Genomic DNA, 14487 nt, shown 5'->3' on the forward strand with positions numbered 1-14487 from the left:
TTGGCCATGAGGCCAGAATTATTTTGAAACTCAGATAAGAGCTCGACACGAGGCCAGAATTACTAAAAAGCTTAGAGAGAACTCGATCACGAGGCTAGATTATATATTATAACTCGACCTCGTGGCCAATCCACCTCCAAAGCATGGCCAAATGGCCAAAGGACGAGTTAATGACCTAATTATATCATGAACTCGGCCTCAAGGCCAATCCATCTGTAAAGCATGATCTTCCTCTCTCACCAACAACATTCTTCAAACAGAAGGAGCGATAAAAGCACCGTTAAGATCTTGTTACTTGTTTACAAAGTTCACATTCAATATCCTAGTAAGTTTAAGATGAAAAATTATAATAAGATGGAAAATGGTACTTATATTTTCTCTTAACAATTAGATGATAAAGTATAGTTAGAGCAAATTACTTAATTTTGAAAACTGATAGACAAAACATACAGCACACCCAGTCACATATCTTAAATACCAAGTCACAAGTCACTGAAATTAAAATTTATGTGCATCATTCAATATTATTACAAGTATTCCATAATCATTTTTGCCACCATAACATGAGACACATCATTAATAACTTTTCAGTTCAACCGAAATCAACAAAAGATAAAAGGCAAACACTTTATTCAGTAGTGAACCTAACAAACCATAGATAACATTGGTTTATGAGCATTGTGTTGCAGTGGAGGGAATCAAAAACAGATCATCTTTTCTTCTAACAGTTAGTGCAAATTGCTCAGTCATGTCCAATTCCTCAGCTTTCATTCCATTGGGAAGCTTCCAATCAAAGTGATACAACAAAAGTGCAAGTGTGAGTTCAACATTCATCAAACCAAATGTGATACCTGGGCATATTCTTCTTCCAGCACCAAATGGAATGAACTCAAAATCATTCCCTTTGTAGTCAACAGAGCTATCAGTGAATCTCTCAGGATAAAACCTCTCTGGCTCACTCCAACTGTTTGGATCTCTTCCAATTGCCCAAACATTCACAATTACCCTGCTTTTGACTGGTATATGATACCCATCAATCTCACATGTTTGTCCACATTCTCTTGGAAGTAAAAGAGGTGCTGGTGGGTGTAATCTCAAGGTCTCTTTGATAACTAACTTCAAATATTTCATTTCATTGATGCAAGTTTCATCAACCCTTCCATTCATCTTGAATACCTCTCTCACTTCGGCCTGTGCTCTCTTCATCACCCTTGGATTCCTTATCATCTCTGCCATTGTCCAATCTATGGTAGTTGCCGATGTCTCACCTCCAGCAGCAAAGATATTCTACAAAAACAGTTCTCAAACAAGTGAGTACTAATTCAACATCAATTCATTTAATAACTTTATCTACACTACAGAAAAGTAAAAAAAAGTTTGGATCACAAAACATTTCATTATCCTTACATCAATTATAGCCTTGATGTTGTCATCAGTCAAGCAAATATCCTGATCTTCACCACTATCATCCTGAAATTTTAGAAGGACATTTACAAGGTCTTCTTCTGCTTCAACCAGACCTTCTTTGGCTTTTGACTTTTCATCTTTGTGCTCCCTCAAGATGTTTTCAAGTATTTGATCACTCTTTCGGTGCAATCTTTCAAGGGTAGGCCCGAAACCAGTAAAATTTTGAAGCCATGTGGCAGAAGGAAACAAATCTACAATGTCAAATCCTCCTGCAGCCTTAAGCAATTCCTTTTCCACTGATATATATTCTTCTTGCTCTTTGCACGTCTTGCCAAAAGCTACCCTCGAAATTATTGCATAGTTGGATGTGAGCAGTGCCTCAGAGAGATTGAATGGTGATCCATTTTCTGAAGCAATCATTTTGATGAGACTTGAGAGCTCTTCTTCTCTTATAGGCTTGAAAGAATTGAGACGTTTTGGAGTGAAAAGCGCAGCTGTGCAAATTTTCCTCAACTGTCTCCAATAATTTCCATAAGGGGAAAAAGATATGTTTGTGGCATCATAACCCATTATCTTTGAGACTAGAATCTGAGGCCTTGATGCAAAGAGAAGATCATGAGTTTTCATTACCTCTTTGGCACATTCTGCTGAGGAAACAACTACAGTGAAGACCTCTCCAAGTTGGAGATGCATCAAGGGTCCATATTTTTTGGCTAAGTCTCTTAGTTTTATGTGTGGTGTTGGTGTAACAAGATGGGGTATGTTTCCTATGATAGGTAGCTTCCATGGTCCTGGAGGTGTCTTTGGAGTTGGCTTGGTTTTGGTGAGATTCCTCCCCAATTTCAGTGCCACCAGCATCAGGACGAAAAGGGAAATAGGAGCTAACATATCAAAGTTCTGAAGATCCATGGAGATGGAAACAAATTTTAAGGTGTTGCTTCTTGCATAGACAGGGATAAATGAAGACTTCAGTGTTACGATGCTTCTTGTTTTCTTTTATATTTGACTTCACCATACGTATAATTGCTTGAATTATTCAGTTCCTTAATTTTCATGATTCAGAGTTCACCCACGTTGTTTCGTTGTATTTGAAGCACGTAATTGGCTATTTTTTTTGCTTTGATATGGAATCAAAAATTGAAGGAAGTGGTTATATATTTGATATTACTTATGGGTTTGATTATTATTATTAAAAGTCAACATCTTTATCTTTCTTTGATTGTTATCTGTGGTTGCATGATACTATGAAGATTGTTTCATATTGTGAAAGTGCATTTTGTTGATTTGTTTTCGGTTGAAACGTGGTTTGCTTTAGAGAGAAAATGAGTAGCAGTTGGAGTTATAATATATGCTAAACTCTTTTACTGAGTTCTTTCAATCAAGTCCTCGTATGCTAAAATCAATAAATGTCTGTATATTTATACCTGTTGACTTTTTAAAGATTATGAATCAAAAATATTGGAACTTCCAGAGAATTTGAAACACGAACAGATTTTATAATAAAATTATAAAAGTAAAAAAAAGTTAATATACTTTAAATCTCTATAATTATATATATGTATATAGCTTTGAAAAAAGTGAACATCAAACAGGCCGCAACCATTTCAGCTGCACCGTAAATGGAAAAGAAAGAACTCTTTGCCAGACAGACAACATATACACGTCAAAACAACACTTTTGGCAGCAGAAATGACTAAGGCTGCAACGTTTAGGAAGAGAATGAATAATACTCCAGTAAGGCTATGTGTAAAATTAATATAAAGGCTCAAGGAAACATGAAACTGCCTCAACCAATATAGGCAAGTCCAACACAGTTGCTCAGAAGAATCAATGTACAGAAATGCATGACTCAAAGAGGAGAAAAAAAAATATTAGATAACTTTAAACTTAATTTAACTCTACAAAATTGACTTGTAAGATAAGATTTGCACTCATTTATATACTTATATACTATAAATTGGCCTGTGAGACTACCAACACTTTGGAAAGAAAGTATGGTCTAAAATTTAATTATAAACCAGCAGTCTTGACTCAATAAAAGAAGCTTTCAATGAGTAAAAATGGTTTCATGAAACCATATTCCCCGAAGATAAAGGTTCAAACCAAATAGAACAATTTAAAATCTTATGCTTCATGTTAATTAACGTGTCCAAACCAAGACAAACAAAATTGCAGTGTGAAACCATGGTGCAGTCCATAAATTATTAAATTGGACTTCCATTCAGTTAAGCAACATGGCATAAAACAAAAGGAAAGGAGTGGAAACAATTGTTTAAGCATGGGAGGTAGGACGGCCACCATTGACACAAAGAGTAGACGGCCTATGAATAAAAAAACATGCTACAAAAGAAAAAATTGTTTTTACCTCATCTATTACTGAAAACAACCGTGAGATATAACCCATTCATAGCATAACAATACATTCAAAGAAAACTGGTAAAACAACTTGTGTTGGCAACCAAGCTGACCATTCATTCACAAGAGCAACAATGCATATATGAAGATATATATGTTAGAAGTAGACTTTAAGTTTAATTCAATCCCACAAAACCGGTTTGTAAGGTGAGGTTTGCACCCACTTATAAAGTATGAATTGATCTTATCTTTAGTCGATATAAAACTTCCAACACACATCTTGAGCGTGGAATTAGACATTTTTAGTGAACGGGTGGAACAATATGCCCAGCAAACAACAAATATCGCTAGGATAAACTCTAACCATGACTCTGATACCATATTAGAAGTAAAATTTAAGCCTAACTCAACCCCACAAAACCGGCTTAAAGGGTGAGATTTACATCCACTTATAAACTATGAATTGGTCTTATATCTAGTCGATGTGCGACTTCCAACAATATCAACGTAATCTAGTTTACATTTTGCAAAGAAAGGATATGCGTCTCTAACAAAATTCATAAAGAAAGGCAGAAACTCGCTCTCTGGATCGATTGTTGTGTTCTTGATGTCACCCTCCGCCATTGTTGCTGCACTGAAACGATTCTCTTCGCTCTCTGAAGGGAAAGGGGAAAAAGGGACGAACTTGTTGAAGGTGAATGGGGAGCGGTATTGGGTTTTGTGGTTCAAATTTTGAAAATATAAATTATGCTTATTCTCACCAACTAGTCGTTACATCCCGTTCTTGTAGAATATAGGAAGAAGAGGACACATAAAAGTCGCAAATTAATGATAAGCTTTTGCTTGCGACTTCATTACAAAGTCCTCGTGAAAACATTGTAAAAAAAGTATTCAAGAATTATGTAGTAATAATTTCAAGTTATTTAACTATTTTGAAATAAAAATTCATATAATTATTTATTTTATTAAAAATATTACTTTTGTTTATTTCAAATTAAAATTATCTAAGGACGACTTAAGTCATTTAACTCATGTAAAATCTCTAAGTCTATTCAATGTGTAGATATTTAGGAAGTATAATAATTTATTAGTAATAATAAATGTATAAAAAAAATACCGAAGCTTACCTTTGTAAAATTGTAAGAACCAAAAAGTAGATTTAAGTACAAATATTTTTCGTTCTATTGAGCAAAGACTAATTGACTAATCAAAATTTAAACAGAAAAAATTTAATAGAGAGAAATAAATATTAAAGAAGAAAAACAATCAATTATTTAAAACAAAAATAAGAAAAAATAAATAAGTTTCACTAATTTTTGCTAATACATTATAGGCTTAAAATGCTTACTTCGTCCCCATGTTAAGAGGTGATTTTTTGTTTAGTATCCGGTTTTAAAAGTATAGACATTATGTCCCAAAGTTGTCAAAATTGTATGAATTGAGTCCCTTCCGTTTAATGGACAGTAACAGAGTTAACTTTCAGCTCACGTGACAAAGGAATTTGCATTTTTTCTTCTCTTTCCTCTGTCTTTTCCTGAAATGCCCCAACTTTTTTTATTTTTTTATTTTTTATATCTTTATTAAATGTTTTTCCTGCAAAACCTACCTCCATTATCAACTTAGATAACACCTCCATGCTACTGCCTGCAAATAAGCTAATCACCCAACACACACTTCATGGCAATAACAACAACAAACTAATAAAACTGTGTTGAAATACTTCACGACCACCCTTTAAGACTACTTTTCTGCAAAATACTTCAACATCACATAGAATAAGGTTGAAACCATCAAATGAATGTTGGCTCCATGTTGGTAAAATATACATTGGCATATTCACAAACACATAGAGTGCAGGTTATTTGCCCCCACTTTGCCCCATTTGACTAGGTATCCAACACAACTAAACCATACAAGGAAAAACAAATTACAAAATTACAGAGTATTTATTTGACCAGAAACTGTGTATTTTGGTGGATGGAGGTCCTCACAAGTTTCAACAACTAATAGAGGCTTTGAGATCAATCTTGGTGATGTGTCTGCAATACTATAAGGCCTACAGGATCCACTCACTGCAGTTGGCAAGTTTGATTCAGGTTCCGGCCGAATCTGAGGCTTCAATTAAAATCAGACATCGTCTTCTTTTTTTTTTTGTTAAAAACAAAACCCCCCAAAGAGAAGAATTAAAAAAAAAAACCCTGAAAGTGAAATCTTCAAATAAAACAAAGAATACCAGCTTGTTCCTCTCAGCCTCCGCAGAACCCTCGATGATATCCTCCTTTGATGACGTTGTTCCCACCTCCACCAGCATGGCACGTGCTGCCGTAACAGGCTTCGACAGTTTCGTTGGCTGCCGTCGCGGAGGCACAACAGCAGCAGCAGCAACGTCACGACGAGAACGAACCCGACAACGATTGCGACAATGACGCCCGTGGAGAGCTTCTTGGACTTCTTACGCGAGGAGGGAGACGACGCCGGAGCCGAGAAAAATGGGTTGCAAGCCTTCAACGGTGGGCCACAAAGATCTACGTTTCCTGCGGGCCATTGTGTTTCAAGAAGAGGCCGGTGAGGTGGGTTAAGTTGTTGACGGAGAAAGGGATTTGACCGGTGAAGTTATTGGAGAAGAGATCCAAGCGAGAGAGACGAGCGAGGCGAGTGAGACTCGGAGGGAACTCACCGGAGCAATGGTTATTTAGGAGGTAGATGTTGCAGAGGAAATAGAGAGAAAAAAAATATTTAATAAAAATATAGAAAAGAGAGAAAAAGTTGGGGGCATTTCAGGAAAAGACAGAGGAGAGAGAAGAAAAAATGCACATTCCTTTGTCACGTGAGCTGGAAGTTAACTCCGTTACTGCCCATTTAACGAAAGGGACTCAAGTCATACAATTTTGACAACTTTGGAACCTATTGTCTACACTTTTAAAACCGTATACTAAACGAAAATTCACCTCTTAACATGGGGACGAAGTAAACATTTAAGCCTACATTATAATAATATTTATGGTATTGAAGGTCCTCAATATTAACCACTTTTCCTTCAACAAGATATTTCTTCACTTATCAAATGATGAGGGGGATAAATGGTATGTGAAATAAGAATGTTAGATTTGAACAAATTTGTTTGCGACAGCTAAACATGTGTGACAAATTTAATACAATTGATGCTCAAGTTGAATATCTTGAGCAAAACATACAATATTTACAACGCCATTTTAGTCCATCGGGCGAATCTTCATAGATAGATTTTAATTTAATTGTATTATCTTCTATTTTTATTTTAAACTTTTTGTACTTAATTTCTAATTTAATAAAATAATTTATATTTTGTTTATGACTTTGTTTTATGCTTTTTATTTCTATTTATCCTCAAACAATAACTCGTGGTAAAAATAATAATACACATAAATATAATCAACAACAGTGTCTTTACAATAATTAAACCATAATAAACAATATGGTAAATAAGTATGTTGACGTAATCAACAAATATAACCTATAGAGTGAAAAACCAAAAGAACTATTTATATTACCACTAAAACCCTCTAATAAATAAGTATATATATATATATATATATATATATATATATATATATATATATATATATATATATATATATTATAATGTATTATCAAGTGAAACTATTTTATTTTTTCTTATTTTTGTTTTAAATAATTGATTGCTTTCCTTCTTTGATATTTATTTCTTTCTATTACATTTTTTCTGTTTAAATTTTGATTAGTCAATTAGTCTTTGCTCAATAGAACGAAAAATATTTGTACTTAAATCTACTTTTTGGTTCTTACAATTTTACAAAGGGAAGCTTCAGTATTTTTTTTCATTATAAAATTTTAATCAATAAAGCTCTAAAAAACAAAGAAAAATATATTAGAAGAAGACTTAATTGTAATTTTTGTTTTTTTAGTCATATTTTTTTTTTCAAAAATTAAAGCCTCTTAATTTTCAATTACATATAATTTTAGTAACTTAATGAGAATTATCTATAATTTTAATTACTTAATATAAGTATTGATACTTTATTCTTTACTTTTGCATAATACATTATCTTAATAATACAAGTATTCTTACTTTCAATATTCTTTATTTTTATATAATACACTATCATTTAAAAATCATAAATAGCCAATAAAACAGGATGAACTAACTTATTTTTTTCTTAAAAGAAAAAGTCAAAATACATTTATAATACATTATCTTAATAATACAAGTATTCTTACTTTCAATATTCTTTATTTTTATATAATACACTATCATTTAAAAATCATAAATAGCCAATAAAACAGGATGAACTAACTTATTTTTTCCTAAAAGAAAAAGTCAAAATACGTTTATAATTTGAAAACACTAAAAACTCATTTCTTTATTCTCACAGTACTTTTGAAATTACACATTTATTATTACTAATAAATGATTCTACTTCCTAAATATTCATGCAATGAATATACTTAGAGATTTTACATGTGTTATGACTTAAGTCGTCCTTTTTATAATTACATAATTTTAATTTCAAATAAATAAAAGTAATATTTTTACTAAAATAAATAGTTATATAAATTTTTATTTCAAAATAATTAAATAACTTGGAATTATTACTACATAATTCTTGAATACTATTTTTACAATGTTTTCACGAGAACTTTGTAATGAACTCGCGAGAAAAAGCTTATCCTTAATTTGCTACTTTCATGTGTCTCTTCTTCCTAGATTCTACAAGAACGGGATGTAACGGCTAGTTGGTGAGAATAAGCATAATTTATATTTTCAAAATTTGAACCACAAAACCGAACACCGCTCCCCCTTCACCTTCAACAAGTTCTTCCCTTTTTCCCCTTTCCCTTCAGAGAGCGAAGAGAATCTTTTCAGTGCAGCACCAATGGCGGAGGCTGAGATCAAGAACACAACAATCGATCCAGAGAGCGAGTTTCTGGCGTCGAAGAGAACCAACGGTAACGAGTGGGAGATCTTCAAGGAGAACGTGAGGCCGCTGAAGCGAGGCCGCAACGTTAACCTCCTCAACCACGCCCTCAAATCCCACACCCACACTCACCTCAAGAAATCCATCCTCCAACATCGAAGGTTTATTCTCTCTCTCTCTATCTCTTTCTTTCACTCTTCTTCCTTCTCTTTCTGATCTCTTCTTCATCTCACTTCTGAGTTCCTTTCGACAGGAAACTCATCGAAGCCATCGACGAATACCAGGGCGACGACCCTCTCCTCCCCTGGCTAGAGTCAGTACCTGCATCCCTCTAACTTTTCTATTCACCTTTTTTATTTCCACCACACAAAAATGGTTAATTATCAGTTGAATCATCTTTTTATTTATTATTATAATAGTGTAAATTAGCATCGTGGATTAATCGTAGTGATTGAAAAAGGAAAAAGATGCTTGTTTTGTAGTAAATAATTCTGGGTCTCATTATAGCTCAATTTGGTGCCTCTCTTGGTGGGGGTTTGGAGAGTTTGTATGGTGTTCAAGGTTGAAATTTCATTTTTGTCGTTATACACACTAAAATTAATTGTTTCCACATGTCCTAATTGAATTCTCCCACACGAACTCCAAAGTATGTATCCGGTAGCTCAAATTATTCCTTTTTTTAGTCAAACAACTCAGATTACTTCAGTTTGACTAATATGATGATGGGAAGAAAATGAACCAGTTAGTGCGAAAATAACGAAAAAATACTATTAAAACTAAAGAGAAGCTAAGATATAAACATTCATGTTCTTCAAGAATGATGGATAGGCTTTGATGCACTCATAATTCAGAAAAGATGAACAAATCTATCCAAGAGATTACTTTCAACCCCTTGAAATCTTAACAATATCTCATCACTTATTGAGGACACACCTATTGGTGCACATAATTGATAGGTAAAGAGACAAACATTTATATAACCAAAAATACACCAGCAGTTAAATGAGGATCCTACAAGTGTCATCATCTAATTTTTGAAAATTAAAATGTAAAATAAACAATATTCTAATTATATCGTATAAGATCTTTTGACCACTTAATTCTGTATTTTGGACCTCTGTGCCCCATTGTATCATGATATTTTAGAGTAATTTTTGCATTAGTAAGAGTAGAGGATTTATAGGTACAATTAATTAAGAAATTAAGATGTACTAAATTAATAATAATAATAATAAAATAATTGAGAAGAGGACAGAGTTTTTATTGAAGTTATTGTAATGTTGAAGGTGTATCAAGTGGGTTCAGGAAGCGTTTCCTCCCGGAGGAGACAGTTCCGGGCTGGTGGTGATTTATGAACAGTGTGTGCGTGCCTTTTGGCATTCAGAGCGCTATAAGGATGATCTGCGCTACCTCAAAGTGTGGCTTGAATATGTGGGTGCTCTAATGACACTCTTGTGTGTATCAATGTGGTGGTTACTTCAATTATTTGTGACAATTTAAGAAATGTTGCAGGCAGATAATTGCTTTGATGCAGAAGTTATTTATGCTTTTCTGGATGCAAATGGAATTGGAAAATCTCATTCCAATTTCTACGTTTCCTATGCTTTGCACTTGGAATCTAAGAACAAGTTTAAAGCTGCCAACCAGATATTCGAGCTTGGCATATCCAGGTAAGGACGCTAATCTTTTGGAGCTTGTGAATGAAGTCTTTTCTGGTTTGATAATAGTTAGTTATATTGTGGATATTTGGATAACATTAAGAAGTACTTCTGGTTGTTAAACAGATACCCTTTGAATGTTTTGGTCTGAAAAGTATTTTTGGACGGGGACTAACTTAACTCAAACATTCTAAAAACAGTTGAATAACTCCAAGTGCTTTTCCATGTAAGCAAATTTGGGGTTTGGACTTTGTGGTTCACAATACAAGTGTTTGGTGGTTTTTTGTATCAGCATCTCGTACTTCTTTGATGTCGTATTTTCCTATGAACTTTGAGTTGCAAACTTGCAAATGCTATATCCCTCATTTGATTACTCATTTTGAAGGAATGCTCAACCAGATGACAAATTGAAGGCTGCTTACAGAAAATTTCTTGCACACTCGCTGGCAAGGTCAACAACAGCTAAAGATGTATGTGGTGTTCCACTTGAGTGCTTCTTTGAAACTGTTTTTAGTTGCAAAATGATCTTTTGATGTATCTATTATATTCTTCTGCTGTCTAGGATTCAGTAGAAAAAGTGGCACCCTCACGTAGCTTTGGAACTGTTCTTGGCAATCGAGAAAATCGTGAGTCCTTTACTTGGTGCATAATCATTTGTTTCAAAATCATGAATTTGAATTCTGAACATCTATCCCTGTGGTTCCAGGTTCTTCCCTGTCCACTTTGACCACGAACTGTGATCTTTCTGCTAAGAATGATAGGTAATATGATTGTTTCTCTGTTTTTATTAAGTTGGAGTATGCTATGTGATGGTTATTTTTTGAATTACACTCTTCAGTTTTCTCTTGTAGAGAAATATATGAAAACTTAACTCAAAACTCAGGCAATATTCCTATGTGAAAGGTTTCTCAGCTCCTGTGAATATTTTTATTTAGAATTCTTGATGAATGTCCATCATATTATTCTCTCTTCCTGTAGGATTCGAGCAGCTCCATTTTCCATCTATAAAGATTCAGCTGCAACTGGTGAAACTGATCCCCATCATCCAGACCAATCGCACTCTTGGCACACACTTGGAGCTCGAGCTGACAGAAATAAGGAAAACAATCCTATTCCTGGGAGGTGGAAATCCTTTAAGGTACTAATTTTCAACCTTTTGCTTGCGTTTCATTGTTGACTATAATAATCTTACAAAGCTGTACTTTATTACCCAAGTTGTTGAATGATTTCAAGGGTGTGCTACTCCAATGATTTCAGGTTCCACAGCGAGTTGGAACAAGAGCTGGAGGGGCTACTCCAAGTGCCTTTATCCCAGTTTTTGTTGATGAAGAATGTCAAGAGTAAGTCGAATCTGCACAAAATCAGTTTGGCTGCCAAATTTACGTTGAGATATTTCTTAATTGGCAACACCCACAAACACAAATTTCCTTTAAAAATGGGGTTAAAAAAAACACCGTTCTTTAATTTTTCATATTAGCAGTACACAACTTGTCCTTTTTGAGTTACTACCGGTGATGATGAGATAGTCAGAAAAGAAGTTGTCTAACAATTAGAGCAAATGAAGGGACTAAAATAATTTTTTACCAAAACATAGGAACATCAAACATATTTTATCAGCAAGAGATAATGTTATTCAGTGAAATGAAGGTTTATGTGCTTCTGGTGTACATTGATTGGCAGTTCACAAAGTACAAAAGAAGAGGGCCCTAAGTGCACAAGTTTGAAGATTAAGCAGGAGGACGACAAGGAATTGAAAAGGTAACTTCACGTGGCAATATTTGGTTACAGATGATTGAGCAGGGTCCTGATGAATTAATTGACACATGCATGTATGGTTCTTCCTTTCAGGGAAACAGAACTACTAAGGAAGAATCCACTACGCAACTTTCCTCAGAACAGCCTCCCCAGATAATTCATTCAACCTCTTTGAGAATCTCATCGTTTCTTCAATAATTTTGGCTCAGCTTTCCCCCTAGAAAGCTTTGACCCACATTTACTTTAAGTAAGTTGGTACTGGTATTTGTGGTTAAAAACGATGTCCGAATTGTTTGGTTAAGAAAATTTTAATGTGTGAACTGGACATTACATCGAATCAATTCAGTTCATTGGCAAAATTCTAATATTTGTAATTATTATTATTGTGAAATGTTATTATTATTATTTCATTATGAATAACAAAAATTTAATTGAACTTATAAGAGTATGAAGCAACTATTATTTGTAATTGGAAGCAAGCATGGAGATGCCTCTTGAGAGTGTATCTAACCTGCATCTTCTTATTACCACTCGTATTATATAAAAAATGACGAAGCATGCACTTTTATATACACTTTAAGATTTAAGATTGTATAATATAAAAATATTTCAGATTATATAATTTAAAATCTAATAAAATACAGCTATGGATTTCATAAACTGAAAATGTTCTTAATTGTCCAATTCCTGATATAGTTTCAAAAAAAGTATTTACCTAATTCAAAAATCACTACCAAGAGACAATAATCATAAGCTTATGAAAACAAAAAATTTGAAATTTATTATTGAATAGACTATTTTGGAACTTATCCAAAAACATGTAATTTAAATTTTTTTATATCTAAGTAATGGACAAATATTTCAGTAAATGTACAACAATGAAGTGTTAAAAGAAGCTATGGAGTTAGAAAGAAAGTGGCTCCTTATTCAGCGTGTTCCAAACATTTGAAGTCAAATGTATTTTGTCATTTCTCAAGGACAAAAGAGAGCAACAAGATATTGGCTATTTCTTCCGGCACTTCCATAATTACTATCTCACCCATAAGAGGAAAACACTAACCTTTCAGCAGTGCACCATTGCCCACCATTGTCGCCCTCACTAGTGCTAACACTATTGCTGTCACAGACATTGTCATTGTTGTTCTCAGTGTAGCTGTCATCACAATGTAGAGAAAGGAGAAGAGTAGAAAACGCTACAAGGGAAGAAGAAGAAGAAAGAAAATAGGCTTAATTAATCTTTTGTTTCCAATTTTATATGAAATTTTTAATTAGGTCCCTTATTATTATTTGTTTCACTTATGTTTTAATTTTTCAAAAATTAATTTTCATTAGTATTTTACCAACAACCTTAAAAACATGTCACTGATTTTTTATTTTTTATTTTTAAAAAATTGTCTACACACTAGACATAAAACGTGTCATTAGGATGTGGTAATTAGAAATGACAACGGGTCGGGTCGGGCACGAACAGTACCTACTTGCAACCCGACCCGTCAGATAAAACTGTATCCGCTCCGATCTGCTACCTGCGCGAATACTCATTTAGAAAATATTCGTGGGCATTTGCATATACTTGCAAAAAAAAATATTTTATATATTTTTAAAATAAAATTACAAAAAATATATATAATATAATATAAATTAAAATTTAATTTTAATTAAATTTAACTAAATAAAATATTATTTTATTTTATTTTTAATTAAATTTAATTAAAAAAATTAAATAAATTTTGTATTTTTTGTGAGTAACATGTATCCGCAAGTGGGATAGTATACTACCTATACCTGATCTGTTTAGAAGTGGATATTAAAATACTCGTTATCTGTTACTCGCATATAGTAAATATCTGCAAATAATAACTTTTCGTCGCAGATTTTATCCACGGATATCCGTATTTACGGATTTTTGCCATCTCTAGTGGTGGTTGAAAGTTTTAACGTTATCTGTTAGTGAGAATAATAATAATTATTGTTTTATATACAATTCAGTTTGTATATTTATTTAAATTCAGTTTTAATTTTTCAAAAATAGAATAATGTTATCTCTTTCTAGATGAAATATGTAGTTGCCATATGTGGAAGAAGGATGTTAGTGGTAGAAAACTTTATGAAAGAAGGTCACGAGGCCTAAAGATAATCTTTGTCTGGGTTGATAACCTCGATGACCTTGTTAGTGAAAATCTTATTGGGCAGGATGTAGACCTTCTATTGGTCATGGTCAAAGTGTACCTCTTGGCTCAACAACATAGACAACATATAATGGAAAAGAGATCACAAATAATCTCGCAAAATCATTGTAAAATTTGTTCTTTGAAAGAATTGTTTTTTTCTCAAAATTATAAACGTTTGATTTAATGCTTAAAGCTTCTCGTAATGTT

At 33.3% G+C, this 14487-nt stretch overlaps 2 protein-coding genes across 2 annotated transcripts; one reads left to right on the forward strand and one right to left on the reverse strand.

The window, feature by feature from the left end:
* Window positions 1-538: 538 nt before the first annotated feature.
* Window positions 539-2355, reverse strand: LOC148202785 (cytochrome P450 71D11-like). Its single transcript, XM_088109832.1, has 2 exons — window positions 1408-2355; window positions 539-1287 (listed from the first exon to the last, which is right to left on the reverse strand). Exons 1-2 carry the CDS (start codon window positions 2314-2316, stop codon window positions 670-672), a joined length of 1527 nt encoding a protein of 508 aa, XP_087965958.1. The 5' UTR covers window positions 2317-2355; the 3' UTR covers window positions 539-669.
* A 6102-nt stretch (window positions 2356-8457) lies between these two features.
* BUBR1 (BUB1-related (BUB1: budding uninhibited by benzymidazol 1)) lies at window positions 8458-12522 on the forward strand. Its single transcript, XM_088110140.1, has 11 exons — window positions 8458-8857; window positions 8950-9009; window positions 9983-10127; window positions 10209-10366; window positions 10740-10824; window positions 10917-10980; window positions 11061-11115; window positions 11333-11492; window positions 11612-11694; window positions 12035-12112; window positions 12203-12522. The coding sequence occupies exons 1-11, from the start codon at window positions 8655-8657 to the stop codon at window positions 12264-12266; spliced, it is 1155 nt and encodes a 384-aa protein (XP_087966266.1). The 5' UTR covers window positions 8458-8654; the 3' UTR covers window positions 12267-12522.
* Window positions 12523-14487: the final 1965 nt, after the last annotated feature.

Source organism: Vigna umbellata, chromosome 3 (assembly GCF_029865625.1).
Source record: "Vigna umbellata cultivar VRB3 chromosome 3, Vumbellata_1.0, whole genome shotgun sequence".
Lineage (NCBI taxonomy): Eukaryota > Viridiplantae > Streptophyta > Magnoliopsida > Fabales > Fabaceae > Vigna > Vigna umbellata.